General features: G+C 42.2%; 1 protein-coding gene across 1 annotated transcript; it reads right to left on the bottom strand.

Annotated features, from left to right (window-relative positions):
- Positions 1-3,368: 3,368 nt before the first annotated feature.
- Positions 3,369-18,853, bottom strand: LOC130862522 (zinc finger protein 709-like). Its single transcript, XM_057752133.1, has 5 exons — positions 18,731-18,853; positions 9,818-10,182; positions 6,819-6,945; positions 6,590-6,650; positions 3,369-5,686 (listed from the first exon to the last, which is right to left on the bottom strand). The coding sequence occupies exons 2-5, from the start codon at positions 9,854-9,856 to the stop codon at positions 4,645-4,647; spliced, it is 1,269 nt and encodes a 422-aa protein (XP_057608116.1). The 5' UTR covers positions 9,857-10,182; positions 18,731-18,853; the 3' UTR covers positions 3,369-4,644.
- Between the last annotated feature and the right edge of the window lie 4,740 nt (positions 18,854-23,593).

The following is a 23,593-nucleotide window of genomic DNA, read 5'->3' as shown; positions in this document are numbered from 1 at the left end:
GAAGAGCGTCCAGTTCTCTTAACTGCTGAGCCATTTCTCCAGCCCCAGTTGGTGACATTTGTAATTACCCATTGTAGCAAGCAGACAGAGAGCAAACATGAAAGGGTTTTTTTATTGTATTATAGCAGAAAGACACTAGAGCTATTAGTTTTCATATTTTATAAAAGCAAAAACAAAACAAAAATGAAGATACCATTTTAGCAAAACAAAGAATAAATTAAATAATGTTAGGCTTCTAAAAGTTAAGCAAATACACTATACATTACAAAACCAAACAGGGGCTGGAGGAAAAGGTAAGACGTTGGGCATGGTGGCACACACATATAATCCAGTGGTGGGGAGGCCGTGCCTAGATTGCTGCAAGTTCAAGGTAAGCCTGAGAACACAGAGAGACTCTCATTCACAAAGTCAAAAGAAACGAAGGGCTAAAGGAATGGTTGAGCAGTTAACATGGGGTGGAGGGAACAACTGAGCAGTTAACATGGGGGAGGTGGGACGGCTGAGCAGTTAACATGGGGGAGGAGGGACAACTGAGCAGTTAACATGGGGCTGGAGGGACAACTGAGCAGTTAACATGGGGGAGGAGGGACAGCTGAGCAGTTAACATGGAGCTGGTGGTATGGCTGAGCAGTTAACATGGGGCTGGAGGGACGGCTGAGCAGTTAACATGGGGAAGGAGGGACGGCTGAGAGGTTAACATGGGGGAGGAGGGACGGCTGAGCAGTTAACATGGGGCTGGTGGTATGGCTGAGCAGTAAAGTCGGGGTTGGAGGGAAGGCTGAGCAGTAAAATCGGGGCTGGAGAGATGCCTCAGTGGTTTAGAACACTTGCTGTTCTCAGAGGATCCGAGTTCAGTTCCCCAGCACCCACATCAGGCAGCTCACAATGACCTCTCACTACAGCTCTAAGGAATAATACAACACTATCTTCTGACCTTCTCGGGCATCCACACATTCATAGATAAAAATGTCTTAAAAATAAAATAGAAAATGCTGACCATCTGAAGAAGGCTCTAGGGTTGGAGGTTAGCTCAGTGTAGACTCAGCACACACAGAGTCCTAGACTCAATCCCAGCACACCTTTCCAGGCAAGATGGCATACACCTATAAATGCAGCACTCAGAGAGTTGAGCCATGAAGACTCAGAAATCTGAGCCCAGCCTACACAGTAAGTTCTGGGCCTGACTGGACAACTGAGTGAGAACCTATCTCACAAAGCCTTAAACAGAAGGAAGAATGACTTCATTATGCTGTCAAAGCAAACAAGGAAAGGGGTGGACACAAGGAAGAGGAGGGAACAAATCCTGCACAGGACAAGGATGTTTCAAAGGAAACGGCAGAATGGAGAGAGAATGGAGACGCCCAGTGCTGCTCCTTCCCTTGCTCCCCTGGAGTCAGCATGCTGAGCTCTGTCGCTCGAGGTCCCACAAGGTGGGCCCTGGCAGGAGTTTAAGCTGCAATATGGAACTTTACACACCTGACTCAAAAAATAAAACAACTTTCCCTCAGAACCTTCAACATGCCTTAGTTATTACAATCAAGACCAGGAGAATATAGACATGAGAAAGGAAAAAATATAAAATAAGGCAAATAAATATGGCAGCCTTCCTGCTCTGACGAACCTCAGCTATGAGATACAGATTTACACATAACAACATCTGCACAGGGCTTTACCCAGAGAAAGCGGGACTTATTACCAGGCAACCTACTCAGTACTCCAGCTTCTAGAAAGATGCAAGCCAAAAAGATCCCCAAGGACCTGGGTCACATACAGTGAGGCAGATGAAGGAAATCCTATTCCTGGTGGAATATGTAGTCCAAGGAGGGGAAGCAATCAAGTTGAGGTGCTTCCGAAAACAGCACAAACCCAAAGTTATCCCAGAACGAGTGCTATGCGGTAACAGCACAGAAAAGCTGGTCCCTCCACTCCACGCAGCAAGGGCCTGACACTCCTGTCGTTTGTCCCTTGCACTATGAAAGGCACTAGTCTCAACCTGAACACTGAAAATAGACCTTACATGGTAAGTCATTTCAATTTTCTGAGTCTGTGAATTTCTTCAATACTTATTTTTATGTATCAGGCATTAATGCTTCATTCACAGAAGGAAATCTTTTGACCGAGAATTCAGCCCCCCAAATCAAATAAACTGTACTTTAAAAGAAATTTTCCTGTGTGTTTGCCTACATGTATGTGTATGCTCCACATGTACAGAGGAGCACACTGAGAACAGAAGATGGCATTAGAGCCCCTTGAACTGGAGGCAGTTGTAAGCTGCCACTTGGGGACTGGGAACTGAACCCAGGTTCTCTGAAAGAACAGCAAGTGCTCCTAGCCACTGAACCCCCTCCAGCCCATTCGCCTAGACCTTCTGAGTATATAATCTGCAGCACTGAGCCCGGGATTCCACATTAACTCATTCTGATCTAGCTTATGTTTTTCCCAACATTATAACACACCAATATTCATATCCATACACGTTCAAAACACATCTCTTTGTATGAATCAAAAAACCCAAGCCTTCAAGACTACATGAATCACAATGTGTACCTTACCTCTGGGATGTTGGTGAGGCTTGAGTCTGTATCAGCACTGTCTTACCAGGCATTTTCTTTAGGAAATATTTTTGCAATTTCTTTAGACCACATGGAATTAACTCCTTCTGGGAAGAGTAGAAACGCCAGTACTGGTAGCAAGGTATAGGAATAAGGATGTATTTCTTACTTTGGGTTGGGTAACATGGTCCAGGAAGAAACAGGCACAAACATGCTGTAGGAAATCCTACCGCCAGTAGCCTTTAGGTTCCCCACTCCCTTGGGCGTGGCCTCTTATACTATAAATGCTGATGTGAAGCACGTTCGCTCTCTTCCAGCTGCAGGATTCAGTTCCTGTTCCCTGTTCGAGCAGAGGACTGTGATCTGTGAGTCTACCCCTAAATAAATAACCCTCTATTATACTCAGTTCTGAGCTAGTGTGGGATTTCTTTTTAGCACCCGTCTTCACAAACACAGCATTATTTGGACTCAGTGTAAAAAAAAGACTCTGGTAGCACAAAACCTTTAACAGTGGATCTCTGTTAAATCCAAAGTCAAACTTCCTACACAGTGAGTCCTAGGCCAGGGTTAAAACAGAAAAGGGGGAGGGGCATGTGGGAGATATAAGAGATGATAAGAGTGGAGATAGGATTTAATCAAAACACATTGTATGCATGTATGAAATTCTCAAATAGTAAATGATGAATATGTTTAAAAGTCCTCAAACTAACTACAAACACACTTCTGTTCTGCCAGGGGGTGGGGAGGTGTCCCGGATGTGATACACAGGTTATTTCAGAAGAAGTGAGAAAGACACACAGAAGTAACATTGAGATTTATTGAACTTGAGAACGACAGCACAGAATACATCCACAGGACAGGAGTGGACTCAAGCAGGCTGCTTAAGAACTCTTCATTAAAAATGCAGAGTTTATTATAGGGCAGACCTACCTTCTAGTAATGATAGGGAATGACTTCCTATATTTTCTGGAAGAGTTTCTGAAACCTCAAGATGGTCCCCAAAGTCCAAGTGCTGGCATTTCTTGGTTGTTAGGCTCTGGAGCTGAGTCACTGTGCTTCACAGTCATTCCTTTGTGGCCTTCTTCCTGCACTACTCCTCCCTGAGACACATCATCTGGAGAGTATCAAACTGTTACGGGAGGCTGAAGCTGTCATCTTTGGTAACTGCTTCCAGGTGGTGGGGCCTGTAGGGTACACTATGGTGGGCTCTATAGTCCCTGTGATCCTGTAGGGTACACTACGGTGGGCTCTATAGTCCCTGTGATCCTGTAGGGTACACTACGGTGGGCTCTATAGTCCCTGTGACCCTGTAGGGTACACTACGGTGGAGTCTATAGTCCCTGTGACCCTGTAGGGTACACTATGGTGGGCTCTATAGTCCCTGTGACCCTGCAGGGTACACTATGGTGGGCTCTATAGTCCCTGTGACCCTGTAGGATACACTATGGTGGGCTCTATAGTCCATGTGACCCTGTAGGATACACTATGGTGGGCACTATAGTCCCTGTGACCCTGCAGGGTACACTATGGTGGAGTCTATAGTCCCTGTGACCCTGTAGGGTACACTATGGTGGGCTCTATAGTCCCTGTGACCCTGTAGGGTACACTATGGTGGAGTCTATAGTCCCTGTGACCCTGTAGGATACATTATGGTGGGCTCTATAGTCCCTGTGACCCTGTAGGATACACTATGGTGGAGTCTATAGTCCCTGTGACCCTGTAGGATACACTACGGTGGGCTCTATAGTCCCTGTGACCCTGTAGGGTACACTATGGTGGGCTCTATAGTCCCTGTGACCCTGTAGGGTACACTATGGTGGGCTCTATAGCCTCTGTAACCCTGAGGGCTACACTATGGTGAGCTCTAGAGTTCCTGTGACCCCGTAGGGTACACTATGGTGAGCTCTAGAGTCCCTGTGACCCCGTAGGGTACACTATCATGGGCACTATAGTCCTGTGATCCCAAAGGCTATACTACATTTTTTAAGAGCTCATCACTATTTTGGGTTCTTACATGTCTTTTATGTGAATTAGGATAAGCATCTTATCACATTGTTCACATGCAGAAGGCTTAGTGCTGGTTTAAGTTCTTTCATTCATTTGAAGGAAACAGGGATAAAGGAATTAGGTATTGTTGACATTTATAGGGGTTTTCCACAGCATGGACGGACTGATGCCTCTTAAAGGAACTCTGCCGGCTGAAGGATCTGCCACACTGCACGCACTCATACGGTTTCTCTCCAGTATGTCTTCTTTCATGTAATCGGAGGTAAGAGTGATGCCTAAAAGCTTTACCACATTCTTTACATTGATAAGGTTTCTCTCCAGTGTGGCTTCTTTCATGGAACTGAAGGTAACTTTGACGTGTAAATGCTTTACCACAATGTTTACATTCATAAGGTTTTTCTCCCGTATGCGTTCTTTCGTGTAACCGTATGGAAGAATGATATCTAAAAGCTTTCCCACACAGCTTACACTCAAAGGGCTTTTCACCTGTGTGCGTTCTTTCATGCATTTGAAGTAAAGAGGGGTAAATGAAAGATTTACCACACTCTTTACAATTATAAAATGTTTCTCCATGCATTATTTTATGTCTATGATAGGAACTCTGAGACTTGAAAACTATATCACACTGTTTACATTCATAGTGTTTTTCTCCAGTGTGAACTTTTTCATGTAATCGCAGGTGAGTAAGTCTGCTAAAGGCTGTACCACAGTGTTTACATTCGTAAGGTTTTTCTCCAGTGTGAATTCTTTCATGTGACTGAAGGGCATTGAGACATCTAAAGGCCTTGCTACACTGCTGACACTTATATGGTCTTTCTTCAATATGAATTTTCTGATGTCTTTGAAGAGAATTGAAAGAACTCAAGGTTTTACCACACTGGTTACATTCATAACATTTCCGAACAGTCTGACTTCCTTCACACTCCTTGTAGTCATAGTTGTGATGTCCATTATAAGTTAGGTGATACAGTCCATAGGATTTTAAACACACCTCACACTCAGAAGGCCCACTCGAAGTCTGAGTTTCCGTGTATCCTTCAATACTTGTAAGAAAATTGGAGTCCTGTGGCTTCTGTTCATAGTCTTCATGTTCATACTGTGTATATTCAGAGTGAGATATGACGTGCCTAATAAAAGATAAATAACATGTGAAAATTTCTCCACCCACATTGCTGCTCATATTGAGACTGGTATATGGATAAGGTTGTCCCACCCTGACCACTTTCTTCAGTATCACAGAGTACCTGTAAATGTAACTAGTGTGAGAAATGGCAAGCACATTAGTCACAGTTGATTTATCACTGCTTGCTTATTAAATCATCTTGCTTGGACAACCTGCTACAAGCAAAATGTGCCTTCACATGAAGGGTCTAAAAATAAATGAACTGCTGGCCTACAATACGATTCCCACAGGCCTAGGATCAAAATGGTAGCATTCGTTAACGCAGGGTCCCAGAACTGGTTCTAGATGAAAGACTACACAAAAAAATATTTTGGGTGAAAATTTTCTACTGACAAATTAATTTAAAGTCAGGCTTATCTGTTTTGTTAACTTGTTAAATTTTCATGGCACAGCAGCAGAAGAAAAGGCTCAGTGGTTAAGAGAACTGGGTGTTCTTCTAGAGAACCCTGATTCAGTTCCCAGCACCAACATGGGGGGGTAACAATCCAATTCCAAAGGATCGGAGGCCCTCTTCTGGCTTCCAAGGGCACAGCATGCATGTAGTACACAGACATAAACAAACAAAACACCCTTATACATAAAATAAAAATAAATAAGTCTTGCCAGGCAGTGGTGGTACATGCCTTTAATTACTCAGGAGGGAGAAGCAGCTGGATCTCTGTGAGTTCAAGGCCAGCACAGGCTACAAAGTAAGCTCCAGCACAGCCAGGGCTATACAGAGAAACCCTATATCAAAAAACCAAAACACAAATAAATAAATACAAAAAATAATTCTTAAAAACAAAATCTTTACAGCACACAAAATTTCTTCCAGGAACATTTGCTTGTACTTGTGCATGCAGATTACCTTAGATTTATTTCAGGATCTTCATTATGTTCTTCAATTTTCTGGTCTTCCCATTCGTATCCTAAAATATTGGCACAGTAATGTATGATGAATTACTAGGATGTACATTGTCACTACACCTAATTCTTCACCACATTCTTCCCTCTCCACATCCGAATCACAGTGACCATCAACAACCAGAAACACTTGCTCTCTAGTTTACAAAGTGAAGGTAAGATGTTATCCTCACCGATGGCAGTGAAGTTCCTGCAGGTCTCCAGCATCACATCTCCATAGAGACTCTTCTGGGAAGGATCCAGCAAATCCCACTCTTCCTGGGTGAAGTTCACAGCCAGATCCTCAAAGCTCACCAGGTCCTAAAACATTCCATATTTGTATATAAAAGAGCGGGTGAGAACGACATCTGTCCACATCTGACAGCATGACAGCATAACTGTGGTCTTCACACACTCATTCCATGGCGCACGAGTTCTAGCAAAACACCGAATGATGTTCAGGAACGGCAGACAGATCACTCTCCTCATTAGTGCACTCAAGAGATGAGCTGCTCCCCACCCCTTCCCTTTCTCCAGTTTATCTCCACTTCTTGTCAACTGATACAGCGACATTAAATTAGGGCTCAGGAGGCTGTTTGTCCTTGGGATTCAGGCTCAGAGTTTAAGCTTCTTCCTCCATATTCCTGACACTCAAAGAAATTTCTGAAAACAAGGTTAAGAAAAAAAAAGGAAAGCACATGAAGTGCAGAGAATTCGTACAAGTAACAGAATCTCTGGACCAAGTCCTCTGGACATGTCCTGAAGCATATGGCAAACTCTACCCTACAACAAACACAAAGAGCAAACCCTGGAAAAGAGAGACTGATTTCCTAAAGTACTACATAACCATGGACATTCTTTAAGACAGCTATTTAGTGTGTGTGTATTTATTTGCATGGGCACACACATCACTATGAGTGTGGGAGTCAGTTTGCTCCTTCTACCATGTGTGTCCCAGGGACTGAACTCAGGTTAACATGTTTAGTGGCAGTTGCACTGACCTGCTGAGCCATATCACTGCCCAAAGGTATTGTGGAATATTATTTTAAGATGTATTACATTTGCTTATGCTGTGGAATACTTGTTTAATAATGCAAAGTCATGTCGCATTCTTTTATGTTACATTTGTCTAACACTGTGAAGTTATGCTACTTTGGCTGTCTAAAACACCTGACTGGTCTAATAAAGAGCTGAATAGCCAATAGCAAGGCAGGAGAAAGGATAGATGGGACTGGCAGGCAGAGAGGATACATAGGAGGAGAAATCTGGCAGGAGGGATCAAGGAGCGAGAAAAGAAGGGGTCAGCCAGTCAGCCACCTACCTACACAGTCAGACAAGTAGTAAGAAGGAAAGAAAAGATATACAAAACAGAGAAAGGTAAGAGCCCAGAATCAAAAGATAGATAATTTAGGAAAAGCTGGCTAGCAATAAGCCAAGCTAAGGTCAGGCATTCATAAGAAAGAGTAAGCCTCCGTCTGTGATTGTTTGAGAGCTGGGTGGCAGGCCCTCCAAAGAGTCAAACAAGTTAAAGAAAACAGCAACACAAATGTCACTCGTTTTGGTTTTGAGACAGGGTCTCAGATGTAGCCTTGCTTGCTGGCCTGGAACTTGCTATGTAGACCAGGCTGGTCTCAAACTCATAAAAATCAACCTGCCTCAATACCCCAAGTACTGGAATTAAACGTGCAACATCACGCCCAGCAATGCTCACTTTTAACAACCAAAAAATGCAGAAAGAATACAGAAAAATACAATTCTGACAACTGGAATAGGAAAAAACGTATTTGATGTAAGTCATCTCTAAAAATTATCAGTAACTACACCATCTAAATAGCGCCACCCACTAGGAATCAAGTGTCGTACACTGTACCTAGAAGGGCAGTGCCACACTCAAATGATGAAAATCACTTTAAAAAATGCCCCATAGCCACAAGTTTAGTAACTTATATGAAATTAACAAATTCTTTGAAATGAGCAATCTATCTAACCAAAACAGTCATAAAGGAATACACAGAGAAAACTACTGGACTATGAACGGAGTACCTTAGAGGAAAGGGCCAAACTATGTGAAGACTCTATCAAGAAAAGAGATTAAATAGTATAACTATGTACATGCACATGTAGAAAAGAAATTAAGTCAATATTTAATAGTTGAAAACAGGACAAGGCTTCCTCTGGAGCTAACAGCTGCCATGTGATCTCCTAGGTAGCTTACCTTTTTTTTCTCTTTTGCCCTCCTCTTTAGGATGCTAGCTGGTGCCTGAATGTGATTTCTCTGGTACTTTGGGCTTCTCTGCCACGGGACTGAGCACTATGCCAATTTAATTCATGAAGCATTGCTTTCTCTTCCCTTATCCATCTCCCCTTACTGGCAGCTGCCAGTACTGGGGGCTTGCTTTCAAGTCAAAACTGTCCTTACACTTCCTTTTAAAACAGTTCTTAAATTCTTTTTTTAAGTACTTTATGTGTGTACATGTGCAACTGTATGTATATGTACCATGTGGATTCAGTACCCACAGAGGCCAGAAGAGGACATTGGTCCCCTTCAAACTAGAGTTAGAACAGTTGGGACCTACCACATAGGTGATGGAAATTGAACCTGGGTCCTCTGCAAGAACAGTAACTGCTGTTAACGTCCAAGTCATCTCTTCAGCCTTAAATTCTTTTTAGTAACAAGACAAAGAACCCCAAGAGGAGACCCAAATTTCCCATGTGCAGGCAGAATTTCACAAAATCCTGTACCATGACATAGCTGCTCACAAAGACATAAATGCAGGCAAAACACCAATGCACATGAAATTAAAAAATAATTTTTAAAAATTTAAAAATATATACAAATTAAACTAAGTGGTGTTGGCACATGTCTTTAATTCAGAAAGGCAAAGGCAAAGAGATCTCTGTGAGTCTGAAGCCAGCCCAGACAGCCAGTTCCATGGCAGGCAAGGCTGATACACAGATAAACTCTGTCTCAAAAAGCAAAAACCAAAGTGTGTGTGTGTGTGTGTGTGCGTGTGTGTGTGTACACATGTATTAAATTAAATAGACAGTGGTGATTTAAAATAATGCTTAGAATACACATTAGGAAAAACAAGAGGCCACAGTTAGCTATCTGACCCAATCAGGGTTCTCTTGAGGACAGAACTAAAATAACAAGGAGAATTTATTAGATTACCTTATCTAATTGACAGCTTACCTGATCCGGCCTGAAGAGTCCAATAATGGCAGTCTCCATGACAGAGAGGCTCCATCCACAAAGACTAGAAGCCTCAAGAGCTTCAATCTGGCGCCTCAGGCCCAGAGCACACCTGGACAGCTTCTGGTCTTCAGCCCACACCGGAAAGTACAAAAAGCTGGGTTCCAATGTCAATGAAGGATGGTGGCAGTGGCGGCAGCAGCAGCAGCAGCAGCAGCAGCAGCAGCAGCGGCAAAGGGACAGATGCACTCACTAGCAAGAAGTGAAGGCAGGCAGGACAGCAACACTGCTTCTTCTTTGGACTTCTCTGTATACAACAGGGTCTTCTCGGCTCAGTTAGGACTTCCTGAAGTTTCCTGGCAGTCCTGCGCAGAGATAGGTCTCTTAGTTGATTCCAGAGCCAATCAGGTCAACCATTAGCCATCATACAAACAACCAGCAATATTCGGGACTTGTGTTCCTACCAAGTATGTCCCCTCACACTCCACCCTCCTAATCTCTGGGTCTGTCTGTCTCCACCCACAGTCTCCTCTCAGACTAGTCTTACTTGTGACTAAATGTGTCTCAAGGAAAATCAGCAGCAACCTGCATTTTCTCCCTATCACACTACTGACCAAATCCTAGCACACAGACTGATGCAAGTTCTGCTGAAGCCCTTGGGTTTAGAAGGGATGTCCGACCTGAGTGGGGCTCCTATGGCTGAGATCCACAATCACCAAAACCACATGATAAAAGTTTCCTATCACAGGTTTAGAAGTGTTTAGTTCTGTTTTGTTGTTGTTTTGTTTTGGGTTTTGTTGTTGTTGTTGTTGTTGTTGTTTTGCTTTTTGTGTGTTTGTTTGGGGGTGGGGTTGTTTCAATTATGGTTTTTCAAGACAGAGTTTCTCTGTGAAGCACTGGCTGTCTTGGAACTAGCTCTGTAGACGAGGCTGGCCTTGAACTCAGAGATCAACCTCCCAACTATCTTGGGGCCAGGTTACTTTCTAAATATTTATTTTCTTGCCCATAAACAAATGAAATGTTACTCCTCCCTTTGCAATGAGTATCAGTGAACACAGGATACATGGGCGTTCAAAGCACCAAGAATAAGTAATGGTTAAGTGCTCAACACAAAATAGGCCATTTTTTTAAGCATTTTTTTTTAATTCTGCTTTTAGGATTTTATTTATATTTTGTGTTAGGATGTTATGACTTCATGGTTTTTAGGGGGAGGGGTTCGAGACAGGGTTTTTCTGTGTAGTTCTGGCTGATCTCAAACTCAGAGATCCTCCTGCCTCTGCCTCCTGAGTGCTGAGATTAAAGGTGTACACCACCACCACCACCCAGCTCGTACAGGGATTTCTTTGCAACATGTTCATACAGTGCCCAAGAAGGTCAGAAGACAAACTGGAGTTACAAGTGGTTGTGAGCCACCATGTAGGTGCTAGGAATTGTACTCTGGTCCTTGGAGAGGGCAGCCAGTGCTCTTAACCATTAAGCCATCTTTCCAGCCCCAAACTACAAATGACTAATGAAAGCAATCAACTTAATAGAGGAGTGCTAGTACGGGATATGTTCAGTATTGAGATCAGGCTGTACCCTGTTCTAAGCTACTCCATATTGTAAAAAGTAGCTTTCTAGGCAATGCCTTGCCCTGAGACTCAATTTTAAGGAAAGAGAAAGACTGCAGCCCCTCAGTAGATCCACAAAAATACTATCTGTTCACCCAAATAGTGCAGACTGATACATGGCTTATTCCTGGGAACAGAAAGGGAGCCTCTCTGTAAGTTTATCAGAGTGTTGACACTAGAGGGGCCCACGAGAGCACCAAAATGTCATCAGGGAAACCAGGCCAGGAAACGATATAACTCCCTCTCCTGGCCCCTGGCCCCAAACCAACCAACCAACTTATCACCTCATATCTGGCATGTATGTGAAGGAAGGACAGACAAGGAACTCCTTCCTGTCCCTGAGGTTTCAAATCAACTAAGTCCAACCTCTTGACAGCCCAACCTATTACACTACCTGTCCCTCCAGACCTTCTCCCTGTCTAGACCTAGACCTGAACCCAGAGTTGCCTGTTCTCAAAGTCTACTTCTGGCTTTTATCTCACAACTACAACTCTATAACATAGCTGAGAAAACTGAGTCCTCCTTGTGGCTTCATCAAAGGCACCCTACATTCCCTGCGGCATACTAGTTTTGAGTTCCTTATCATACCAACGCAGGCTCTGTCTGCATTTCCTCAGTCCACTTTTGTGACTTTTCTTTTACTTGTATCCATTATATATATAATATGCATATATATGCTAGTTATACTGTGTTGTGTGATATGGGAATATTAGTAATTAATAATGGAACAAACCTGCATTAACCTTGACCCAATTGCCAAGGTACGTGGAATTATCTAACAAATTACTATCTTCAAAACCATAGTACCTTTTGAATTTATTGTTATTCAAAAACATTCTGAGAGAGAAAACAAGCTCCACCAGGAACAGAAGCCAGGAGCAAACCCAGTCCAGGACTCAGGCAAATCAGGACTGAGCCAGGGACCACATCCAGAGTCAGCGATCTCCACCAGAACAGGTCCAAATCCAAGCCAGGGACTTCTGCAGGAGGAGATCCAGACCAGGATTTACAGAAACAGATCAAAGCCAGCAGCCTAGGCCAAAGTAGGTCTGAGACAGCAAACTCCAACGGAACAGAGCAAAGCACAGGACCGCTGACCTATCTCCAGAAACAGGTAACTAGAACTGTGGCACTGACTGTACCACGAGGAACAGCCATCTGAGCTTTGGATTCACTGGCACCTAGAAGATTATTCAACAGAATCTCAGACAGTCCAGACCATACCTATTAGAGGAAAAGATGAGTAGAAAAGGTAAGATCACACTCTACACCACAAAGAGCAACACAATACCAGTAAAACCTAAAGATCCTACAACAGCAAGACCTGAACAACCAAATATGGATGAACCAGAAGAAAATGATCTAAAAAATAACCTCAAGAGAATGTTTGAAATTCTTAAAGATGAAATAAGAAATTCCCTTAAAGAAATAGAGAAAAAAACAAAAAATTGGAAGATATCAGCAAATCACTTAAAAAAACCAAAAAAAAAAAAAAAAAGAAAAAAAAAGAAAGAAAGAAAGAAATCAAACATATAAAAGAAACTATCCAGGACTTGAAAACTGAAATAGAAACAATAAAGAAAACACAAACTGAAGGAATTACAGAAACAAATCATGAGAAAAAGATCAGGAACCAAAAAGGCAAGCATGAAGAGCAGAATATAAGAAATGGAAGAGAAAATCTCAAGCGCTGAAGATACAATAGAGGAAATAGACTCATCAGATACAGAAAACATTAAATCTAACAAAAGCTTAACCCAAAATATCCATGAAATATGGGATACCATGAAAAGGCCAAATCTTAGAATAATAGGTATAGAAGAAGGAGAAGTTCAACTCAAAGGCACAGAAAATTTATTTAACAAAATCATAGAAGACAGCTTTCCCTACCTAAAGAAAGACATGCCTATGAAGATACAAGAAGCTTACAGAACATCAAATAGACTGGATCCAAAAAAGAAGTCCTCTTGCCATATAATAATCAAAACACTAAACATACAGAGTAAAGAAAGAATATTAAGAGTTGCAAAGGAAAAAGGACAAGTAACATATAAAAGTAGACCTATCAGAATTACACCTGACTTCTCATTGGAGACGACAAAAGCCAGAAGGTCATGGTCAAGCATTGTGCAGACATTAATAGACCACAGATGCCAGCCCAGACTACTACACCCAGCAAAACTGTCAATCACCATATCTTAAGGACAAAACAAGATATTCTATGACAAATCTAGATTTCACCAATACCTAGCCACAAACCCAGCCCTACACAAAATACTAGAAGGAAAACTCCAACCCAGGGAAGATGGCTACACCAACAAAAACACAGACAATTGATGATCTCATAACAGCAAATCCCAAAGAAGAAAAAAATGCACAAATTAATATCATCAATGATGAAAACTAAATTAACAGGTCATTAATATTCCTTAATGTAAATGGATTCAACTCACTATAAAAAGGCACAGGCTAACAGATTGGATATGAAAACAGAATCCAACCCTCTTCTGCATACAAGACACTCATCTCAACCTCAGAGACAGACATCTCAGAGTAAAGGGTTGGAAAAAATATATCAATCAAATGGACCTAAGAAACAAGCGGGTGTAGCTATCCTAATATCTAACAAAATAGACTTCAAGCTAAAATCAGTCAAAAGAGACAAAGAAGGCCATCTCATATTAGTCACAGGAAAAATCCATCAAGAGGAAATTTCAATACTGAACACCTATGCCACAAATACAAGGGCACCCTCACATGTCAAAGAAACACTTCTAAAGCTTAAATCACATATTAAACCCCACACACTAATAGTGGGAGACTTCAACACTTCCCTCTCACCACTGGACAGGTCAATCAGACAAAAAAATGAACAGAGAAATAAGAGAACTAACAGACGTTATGACTCAAATGGACCTAACAGACATCTACAGAATATTCCATCCAAACAGAAAAGATACCTTCTTCTCAGCACCTCATGGAACCTTCTCAAAAACTGACCACATACTCGGTAACAAAACAAACCTCAACAAATACAAAAAAAATTGGAATAACCCAATGTACCTTATCAGATCACCATGCTTTAAAACTAGAAGTCAAGCCAGGCGGTGGTGGTGCACGCCTTTAATCCCAGCACTCGGGAGGCAGAGGCAGGCGGATCTCTGTAAATTCGAGGCCAGCCTTGTCTACAAGAGCTAGTTCCAGGACAGGCACCAAAAAACTACGGAGAAACCCTGTCTCGAAAAATCCAAAAAAAAAAAAAATTCCTAAAGATCAATGAAAATGACCACACAACATACCCAAATTTATGGGACACAATGAAAGTAGTGTTAAGAGGAAACTTCATAGCACTAAATGCCTACATAAAGAAGCTGGAAAAATCCCACACTGGTGAATTAACAGAACATTTGAAAACTTTAGAACAAAAAGAAGCAAACTCACCAAAGAGAACTAGACAGCAGGAAATAATGAAATTGAGAGTCGAAATCAACAAAATAGAAACAAAGAAAATAATAAAAAAAGAATGGATGAGACAAAGAGTTGGTTCTTCGAGAAAATCAACAAAACAGAAAAACCTTTATCCAAACTAACCAAAAGGCAGAGAGAGAATATCCAAATTAACAAAATCAGAAATGAAAAGGGGGACATAACAACAGACACGGAGGAAACACAGAGAATCATCAGGTCATATTTTGAAAACCTATACTCTACAAAAATTGGAAAACTTAAAGGAAATGGACAACTTTCTGGATCAATATGATTTACCAAAATTAAATACAGACCAGATAAGCAAATTAAACAGACCTATAACTGCTGAAGAAATAGAAACTGTCATCAAAAGTCTCCCAACCAAAAAAAGCCCAGGACCAGATGGTTTAAGCTCAGAATTCTACAAGACTTTAAAGAAGAACTAATACCAATACTCCTCAAATTATTCCACACAATAAATAGAAACAGAGGGAGCATTGCCAAACTCTTGAGGCTACAATTACCCTGATACACAAACCACAGAAAGACATTACTAAGAAAGAGAATTACAGACCAATCGCACTCATGAATATTGATGCAAAAATAATAAATAAAACTGGCAAATAGAGTCCAACCATCATCCACCATGATCAAGTCGGCTTCATCACACAAAAGCAGGGATGGTTCAACATACGAAAATCTGTCAACGTAATCCACCATATAAACAAGTTGAAAAATAAAAACCACATGATCATCTCATTAGATGCCAAAAAAGCCTTCGACAAAACACAACATCCCTTCATAAAGGTCTTGGAGAGAGCATGGATACAAGGAACATACCTAAACATAATAAAGGCAATATACAGCAAGCCAACAGCCAACATCAAACTAAATGGAAAGAAATTCCCAGAAATGCCACTGAAATCAGGAATAAGGCAAGGTTGTCACTCTCTCCATATCTATTCAATATAGTTCTTGAGGTCCTAGCTACAGCAATAAGACAACAAAAGGAGATCAAGGGGATACAAATTGGAAAAGAAGAAGTCAAACTCTCACTGTTTGCTGATGATATGATAGTTTACATAAGCAATCCCAAAAATACTTCCAAGGAACTTCTACAACTCATAAACACTTTCAGCAATGTAGCAGGATACAAGATTAACTCAAAAATAAAATCAGTAACCCTCCTGTACACAGATGATAAATGGGCTGGGGAAGAAATCAGAGAATCAACACCCTTCACAATAGCCACAAATAGCATTAAATATCTCGGAGTAACTCTAACCAAACAAGTGGGAGACTTGTATGACAAGAACTTTAAATCTTTGAAGAAATTGAAGAAGACACCAGAAAGAGGAAATATCTCCCATGCTCTTGGGTAGGCAGAATTAACATAGTAAAAATGTCAATCTTACCAAAAACAATCTACAGATTCAACGCAATGCTCATCAAAATCTCAGCAAAATTCTTCACAGACCTCAAAAGAGCGGTACTCAACTTCATATTGAAAAACAAAAAACCCAGGATAGCCAAAACAATCCTGGGCAATAAAAGAACTTCTGGAGGCATCACAATCCCTGACTTCAAACTCTAATATAGAGCTACAGTACTGAAAACAGCCTGGTATTGGCATGAGAACAGACAGGAGGACCAATGGAACCAAATAGAAGACACGGATATCAATCCATACATCTTCAAACACCTGATCTTTGATAAAGAAGCAAAAAATATCAAATGGAAAAAAGAAAGCATATTTAACAAGTGGTGCTGGCATAACTGGATATCAACATGTAAAAGAATGAAAACAGACCCATACCTATCACCATGAACAAAACTTAAGTCCAAATGGATCAAAGACCTCAACATAAAGCCAGCCACAATGAACCTTATAGACGAGAAAGTGGGAAGTACACTTGAACGCACTGGCACAGGAGACCACTTCCTAAATATAACCCCAGCAGCACAGACACTGAGAGAAACAATTACTAAATGGGACCTCCTGAAACTGAAAAGCTTCTGTAAAGCAAAGGACACGGTCAACAAGACAAAACGACAGCCTACAGAATGGGAAAAGATCTTCACTAACCCCACATCAGACAGAGATCTCATCTCTAAAACATACAAAGAACTCAAGAAATTGGACACCAAAAGATCACATAATCAAAAAAAAAAAATGGAGTACAGACCTAAACAGAGAACTCTCAACACAGGAATCTAAAATGGCTGAAACACACTTAAGGAAATGTTCAACATCCTTAGTCATCAGAAAAATGCAAATCAAAACAACTCAGATTTCATCTGTAAGAATGGCAGAATGACAACTTATGCTGGAAAGGGTGTTGGGTAAAGGGAAAACTCCTGCATTGCTGGTGGAAGTGCAAATTGGTACAGTCCCTTTGGATACGGCGATTTCTCAGAAAATTAGGAAACAACCTTCCTTTGGGTATATACCTTTTGGATAAGGATGCTCAATCATGCCACAGGGACATGTGCTCAACTATGTTCATAGCAGGTTTGTTTGTCATAGCCAGAACCTGGAAACAACCTAAATGCCCCTTAACCAAAGAATGGATAAGAAAAATGTGGTACATTTACACAATGGAGTACTACACAGCAAAAAAAAAAAAAAAAAATGGCAGCTTGAATTTTGCAGGAAAATGGATGGAGCTAGAAAACATTATTTTGAGTGAGGTAATCCAAATACAGAAAGACAATTATCACATGTACTCACTCATAGGTGGTTTTTAAACATAAAGCAAAGAAAGCCTGCCTAAAAACCACAATCCCAGAGAACCTAGACAACAATGAGGACACTAAGAGAGACATACACAGATATAATCTACATGCGAAGTATAATGTAGAAAAATACACAATCTCCTGAGTAAACTGGGAGCATGGGGACCTTCAGGGAGGGTTGAAGAGGGGAGAAGAGAGGCAGGGAGGGGAGCAGAGATAAATGTAGAGCTCAATAAATATCAATAAAAAATGTATAAAAAATTCTGACACTTTTGGAAGACACAAGTGTGTTCATCCGTATTTCTAACATAGCACATTCATGACAGGAAGTCTCAATAATGAGATGTCAGGTACCAGTTTAAACTAGAAGCTCAACATACTTCTAATAAAAATCCTAAAACATATTTGTCATAATAGGAAACAAATTAAAAATTATGTGCAGAAATGAAAGAAAGAAATGATGAACACAATACAGAGGAACCAACTGCAATGCTTCCTGACTGTAACACTTCCCATCAGACATCAGTACTAAAGACAATGTACCATTTGAGGAAAAATATTAACAAACACATAAATAGAAATAAAGACAAAAATATAGACAAAGGATGTTTGGCAGAAGAACAAACAAAAAAATTAATGAGAAGTCTTTTCCAAAGCTGCTTCTGAACACATTTGCAAATAAACTCACTGGATAAAGACTTTACAGATGTTGCAAAATTAGCCTGAAATGGATCCTATATCTACATGTGGAATGCAAAATTCAGAACTTCTAGAAGACACCACAAAGAACCTCAGTCTAGCAAGCTGTCTTCCAGCGCAGCACCAAAAGGTGGACTTGTGCAAAGGTGGTGACATCACCCCACCGCATGCAAGCACAAACACCCGCAGGTAGGGGCCTCCAACTCAGCGCAGGCGCGGAAGAGGACGATCAAGGCGGATGCGCGCGCACACACAGGCCGCCGGCCAGGCCAGGGCCCAGGTCGCAGGGCGGACTCCGTATCCCCGGCCCGCTCCCCCAGCGCGGGGAGGACCAGCACACAGGCTCCCGCAGCTCAGCAGATCGCTCCTCCCCGTCTGGGGATCGCGATCCCGCGCTCACCATGGCGCAGCTGCCGAGCTCTCCTCCGTTGTCCTCTGTGCTCCGGGCAACAGCGCCCTCAGCAACCTCCCTCGGCCTCGGTGAAGAACCCTCAGCTAGCATGGCGGCCGGAAAGAACCCGCCCCCTGCCTCCCAGCCGCTTCTGATTGTCTGGAGGCTCTGATTGGCTAGAACGGCTCTGCGTGTGCTGAGTGACAGAAGCAGCTTCTCTAGGGTCTTCTTAGGCTGTGCGCTTTGAAAACGTTGACTGTGTTGTGGTGGCCAGCTGGTGAAAACATAGGCTCATGGCTCTCGTGTTCTTGTAGGTGCGCCCTACTAAATGACTCTGGCCAGCGAAAATAGTTGACAGTATCTAGCCAATTTGTGACTCTGAGATACCTAGGAAAAGTCCACTGAAAGAAACAGTTCTGACAGCTCAGGAGGGCCATATTTCTGATGAGAGTCTTGCTGACCGCAAGAGTCTCAAACTTTTAATCCTCCTAAATTCTGAGGTTGTAGGCCCTAAGTCAGCATGTCTAGCAATAATTGTTTCTTAAACAGTCATTAGAAAACTTGTAACTTCTGGAATGTTCTCAAGTATTCTTCTCCTTCACATATAAAGCTACAGAAAAAAAAAATTAAGAGTATGTAATTGAGGCCTAGAGACATGGCTCAGCGGTTAAGAGCACTGGTTCCAGCAGAGGATCCAGGTTCCATACAAAACACTCACATCAAGGCTCACAACCTTCTGTAACTCCAGTTCCAAGGAATTCAATGCCTTCTGGCCTCCATAGGCACCAAGCACACATGTGGTACACAAACATACAGGTAAATCGCCAATATACATAAAATAAGGATAAATATTTTAAATGTCTGATTGAACAGCTAAGAATGTGGCTCAGTTGTGTGGAATGCAGGAAGCCCTGGGTTCATGCCTCAAAACCACATAAACTAAGATGGTGTTTTTCTGTAAGCCCACCAGTGATGAAGATCAGAGAGTCATAAATTCAAGGTCATTCTCCACTACATAGTGGTTTTGAGGCCAGTCTCAGCAGCATGGCCCCCACCTCAAAAAAAAATGCTGAGCATGGTGGCAGACACCTTTAACCCCAACAAATTCAGACGCAGAGGCAGGCCGATCTCTGTGGGAACAAGGCCAGACTGGTCTATACAGCGAGACTCTATCTCAAAATACAAATGTGCTACAGATAAACTCACATTGGCTCACACATATTACATATAAAATAAATAAATATTTAAACATTAACCCTACAGCAATGGCATCTAGTGAGAGCAAGCTAAATGAAATACCAGAATGAGAACTCAAATAATGATTACAGATATGTTCAAAGACACAAACAACAGAACAGAATAAGGAAGGTGATGGGTAATATGAAAGAGGAACTCAACAAAGAGAGAAAATCAATATGAAATTCAGAAATTAAAGAAAAATAGTCAAATAAAAAAACTGTGGATAGCCTCATCAATAGAATGGATCAATGAATACCTGAGCTTGAAAACAAAGTGGAAGAACTGAAATAATCCAATAAGGACATAGATAAAATAACAAGTAGCTACCAGTGAGAATTCCCAGAGAGGCACAACACTGAAAATAGCACATTTAGGGGTGACAGGCACATGTTCACTGACAAACTTCCTGTAAAGAGGCAATACACACCCTCCTCACCAGATGAGAGCCACAGATGACAGAAGGACTGCACAAAGTCCAACTTAGTGAACTTGTGAGCTTTTATTGGGGTCATTAACAGTAGTGTGGGTGAGGAGGTTATTGAGAACAAGAAAGACTCAAAACAGCAATTCGTGAAATGACTCACAAAAGCTGCATCCACAGAGCCTCCCTGTGCAGCTGCAAACAGCTTGATGGTCTGAGAGTCTCTCCTGCTGGCAATTCGGTGGGTCGGTTTCCCCTCCTCTGGCATCGATCTCCATCCTCTAGAAATTTGGAAAGGGTGCTTCGAGAATCTTGCCAATATCCACTTTCCCAGAAGTCTTCATTAGGTTTTCTGCTGCTTTGATGAAACACCACCACCAAAAAGCAAGTTGGGGAGGAAAGGGTTTATTTGGCTTATACTTCCATAGCACTGTCCATCCACTGTCAGGACAGGAACTCAAACAAGGCAGGAACCTGAAGCAGGAACTGATGCAGAGGCCATGGTGGGGAGCTGCTTACTGACTTGCTCCCCATGGCTTGCTCAGCCGGCTTTCTTATAGAACCCAGGACCACAAGACCAGGGATGGCACCACCCCCACTGATCACTAAAATAAGAAAATGCCTTACTGCTAGATCTCAAGGAGGCATTTCCTCAGCTGACTCTCCTTCCTCTGATGACTCTAGCTTGCATCAAGTTGACACACAAAGCCAGCCACAACACCAGACACATAGTGTTTATCTCCAGAACCCCGTGAACCCTTCCCCTCCCTCCTGTATGTAATGTTTCCATTCAGAGAAAACTGCTCTGCAACAGCATAGAAGAGGGGGAATAATTTCATTCTAAAAACAAAATATTTTCACAAAAAATCATAACAGGAAACTCCCAAGTTGGAGAGAGAGGCACTAACATAGATAAAGGAGGCATTACAATACTACACAGAAGGCCTGAAAGAGCCTCCCTCATCATATAGAAACAAAAACAAACAGAACAAAGAAATGATGATGAGAGCCGAGGAAGAGAAACACCAAATCACGTACAACTTTTTCAGGAGAGACACAACTCACCCCATGTAGAGAGTCCATGACATACCAAAGTACGGACACCACCAAAGTTCAACTTGGTGAACCAATGAGTTTTATTGGAGCACTTACAGAAGCAGAAATGACTCAAACGATTCAAAGACAGCTGCATCAGCAAAGCCTACTCCAGCATGAGTAGCTACTCACAGCGCTGGGAGCCTGGAGCACATTGCACAGCCTGCAAGCCACTCACCTGGTTCCTACCAGGAACATACTGCTGTTGTCTTGCTAAACAGAAGCAACACCACACTGCCTTCTACATACTTATGCATATATACATGCATTAGTGCTTCTCTCAGCCTTGCAGGAGAAGCTTTCCCATTCAGTGGTCAGCAGTCAATGCAGAGACTCGAACTGTTCAAAGTGCTGAGAATACATGAACTGATTGCTTAGCCCTAAACAGGACCTCTAGATCAACCTCCTACCTACAAGGCTCGGAAAGCATCATAGAAGAGGGCGAGGAAAGAAAGTAAGAGGTGGAGGATGAGGAGCACAGCTGTCAAAGGCATGGAGGGGGCGTGGAGATTGCGCTCATGAGCCCACTGCAACTATACTCACCTGCACATAGTCAAGCCAACAAGATCAGTCAGCATTTCAACAAGCAGCATTAACTAGACTCAGAGAGAAAATAAAATGGCAGAACAGAGATGGGCGGTGACGGTGCACACCTTTAATCCCAGCACTCGGGAGGCAGAGGCAGGCAGATCTCTGTGAGTTCGAGGCCAGCCTGGTCTACAAGAGCTAGTTCCAGGACAGGAACCAAAAGCCTCGGAGAAACCCTGTCTCGAAAATCCCAAAAAAAAAAAAAATGGCAGAACAGAAAGGGGACAGGAACTTGATGGGGAGCCTGGGGGATGTGGAAGGGGCAGTTGGAAGAAGTTATAAACAACATACACTAAAAGTCTGGATGTCAGTCAACCCAGATAGCACTGTAACTTCAGAGCATCAGGAGCCCAAAGGCAGAGCAGGAAACATTAGCTTCTAGATCAATGAAATGTTTCTTGCCTCCTTATAAACAATATCTTCCTTTTAGAACCAAGATTTCTAGGCTAACAGGGCATGAAGTCGTAGGAAAAGGAAGCAAAATTTTTGAGAAAGAATCATTATTTCTACCACTTAAATTCTGATCATTGAAGAGAAGTACCATATAATGGTATGTAAGTATGTAACATACAAGAGTAATTGAGTCATAGAGTCTTGTAGCAAAGCTCCAGAGAGCTTCTTAGGTCAGATGTTAGATATGCAAGGATTGTATGATATCTGCAGAGGAAAGACCTGGAGTGAATCTGGCCCACAAGAAAAGCTATGTGAACTCTTCACGGCAGACTTGGAGGTGTGGAGATGACCATGGCATTGGCTTGCAGATGAGCCAATGGACTGGAGCAGTTAATTGGATATTTTCAACACTGGGCTTTGTTTTTGGTTCAGTTCTATCTTTCCATGTCTGTCTCCTCATTTCGGGATGGGAGTGTGTACCATGTGACACTGAGCCACGTAATTTGTTTTGATATTACAGGGGCTGGAGAACTTGCTCTTGCAAAACCTGGATTGGATTCCCAGTACCCACATGAAGGTTTACAACCATCTATATCTCCAGCTCACTCAGATCCAAGAGGCATGAGTGTGGTGCACACACATGCATGCAGGCAAAACATTCAAACACATAAAGCCATAAATAAAGGACCTTGAGCCTATAATTCATGACCCTAGAGAAACTAAATAAGAAGGTGAACCCAAAGAAAAACATATAGTTATCCTCCTGGATATGGGAAGTAGACAAGATTGCCGGGCAAAAATTGGGATCTTGGGGGTGGAGTGGGATGGGGGTAATGGGAGATGGGGAGAGAAAAGTGAGAAGGGGAGGGTGGGGAGAACTTGGGGGAATGGGATGGTTGGGATAAAGAAAGGGTGGATATGGGAGCAGGAAGTATATATCTTAATTAAGGGAGCCATTTTAGGGTTGGCAAGAGACTTGACCCTAGGGGGGCTCCCAGGTGTCCAGGGAGATGTTCCCAGTTAGTTCCTTGGGCAGCTGGGGGGGGGGACCTGAAATGGTCCTATCCTATAGCCATACTGATAAATATCTTGCATATCACCATAGAACCTTCATCTAGCAATGGATGGAGATAGAG

The sequence above is a fragment of the Chionomys nivalis genome, chromosome 20 (assembly GCF_950005125.1).
Source record: "Chionomys nivalis chromosome 20, mChiNiv1.1, whole genome shotgun sequence".
Lineage (NCBI taxonomy): Eukaryota > Metazoa > Chordata > Mammalia > Rodentia > Cricetidae > Chionomys > Chionomys nivalis.
The sequence above is the reverse complement of the archived record's forward strand: the minus strand, read 5'-3'. Positions and strand labels throughout refer to the sequence as shown.

Excerpts from the sequence above, each read along its gene's own strand:
- LOC130862522 (XM_057752133.1), bottom strand. The coding sequence starts at position 9,856 with ATGGAGACTGCCATTATTGGACTCTTCAGGCCGGATCAG. Across the intron at positions 6,946-9,817 it reads GACTCTTCAGGCCGGATCAG|GACCTGGTGAGCTTTGAGGA; the intron begins GTAAGCTGTCAA and ends GGAATGTTTTAG. Across the intron at positions 5,687-6,589 it reads GATCCTGAAATAAATCTAAG|GCACGTCATATCTCACTCTG; the intron begins GTAATCTGCATG and ends ATCTTTTATTAG.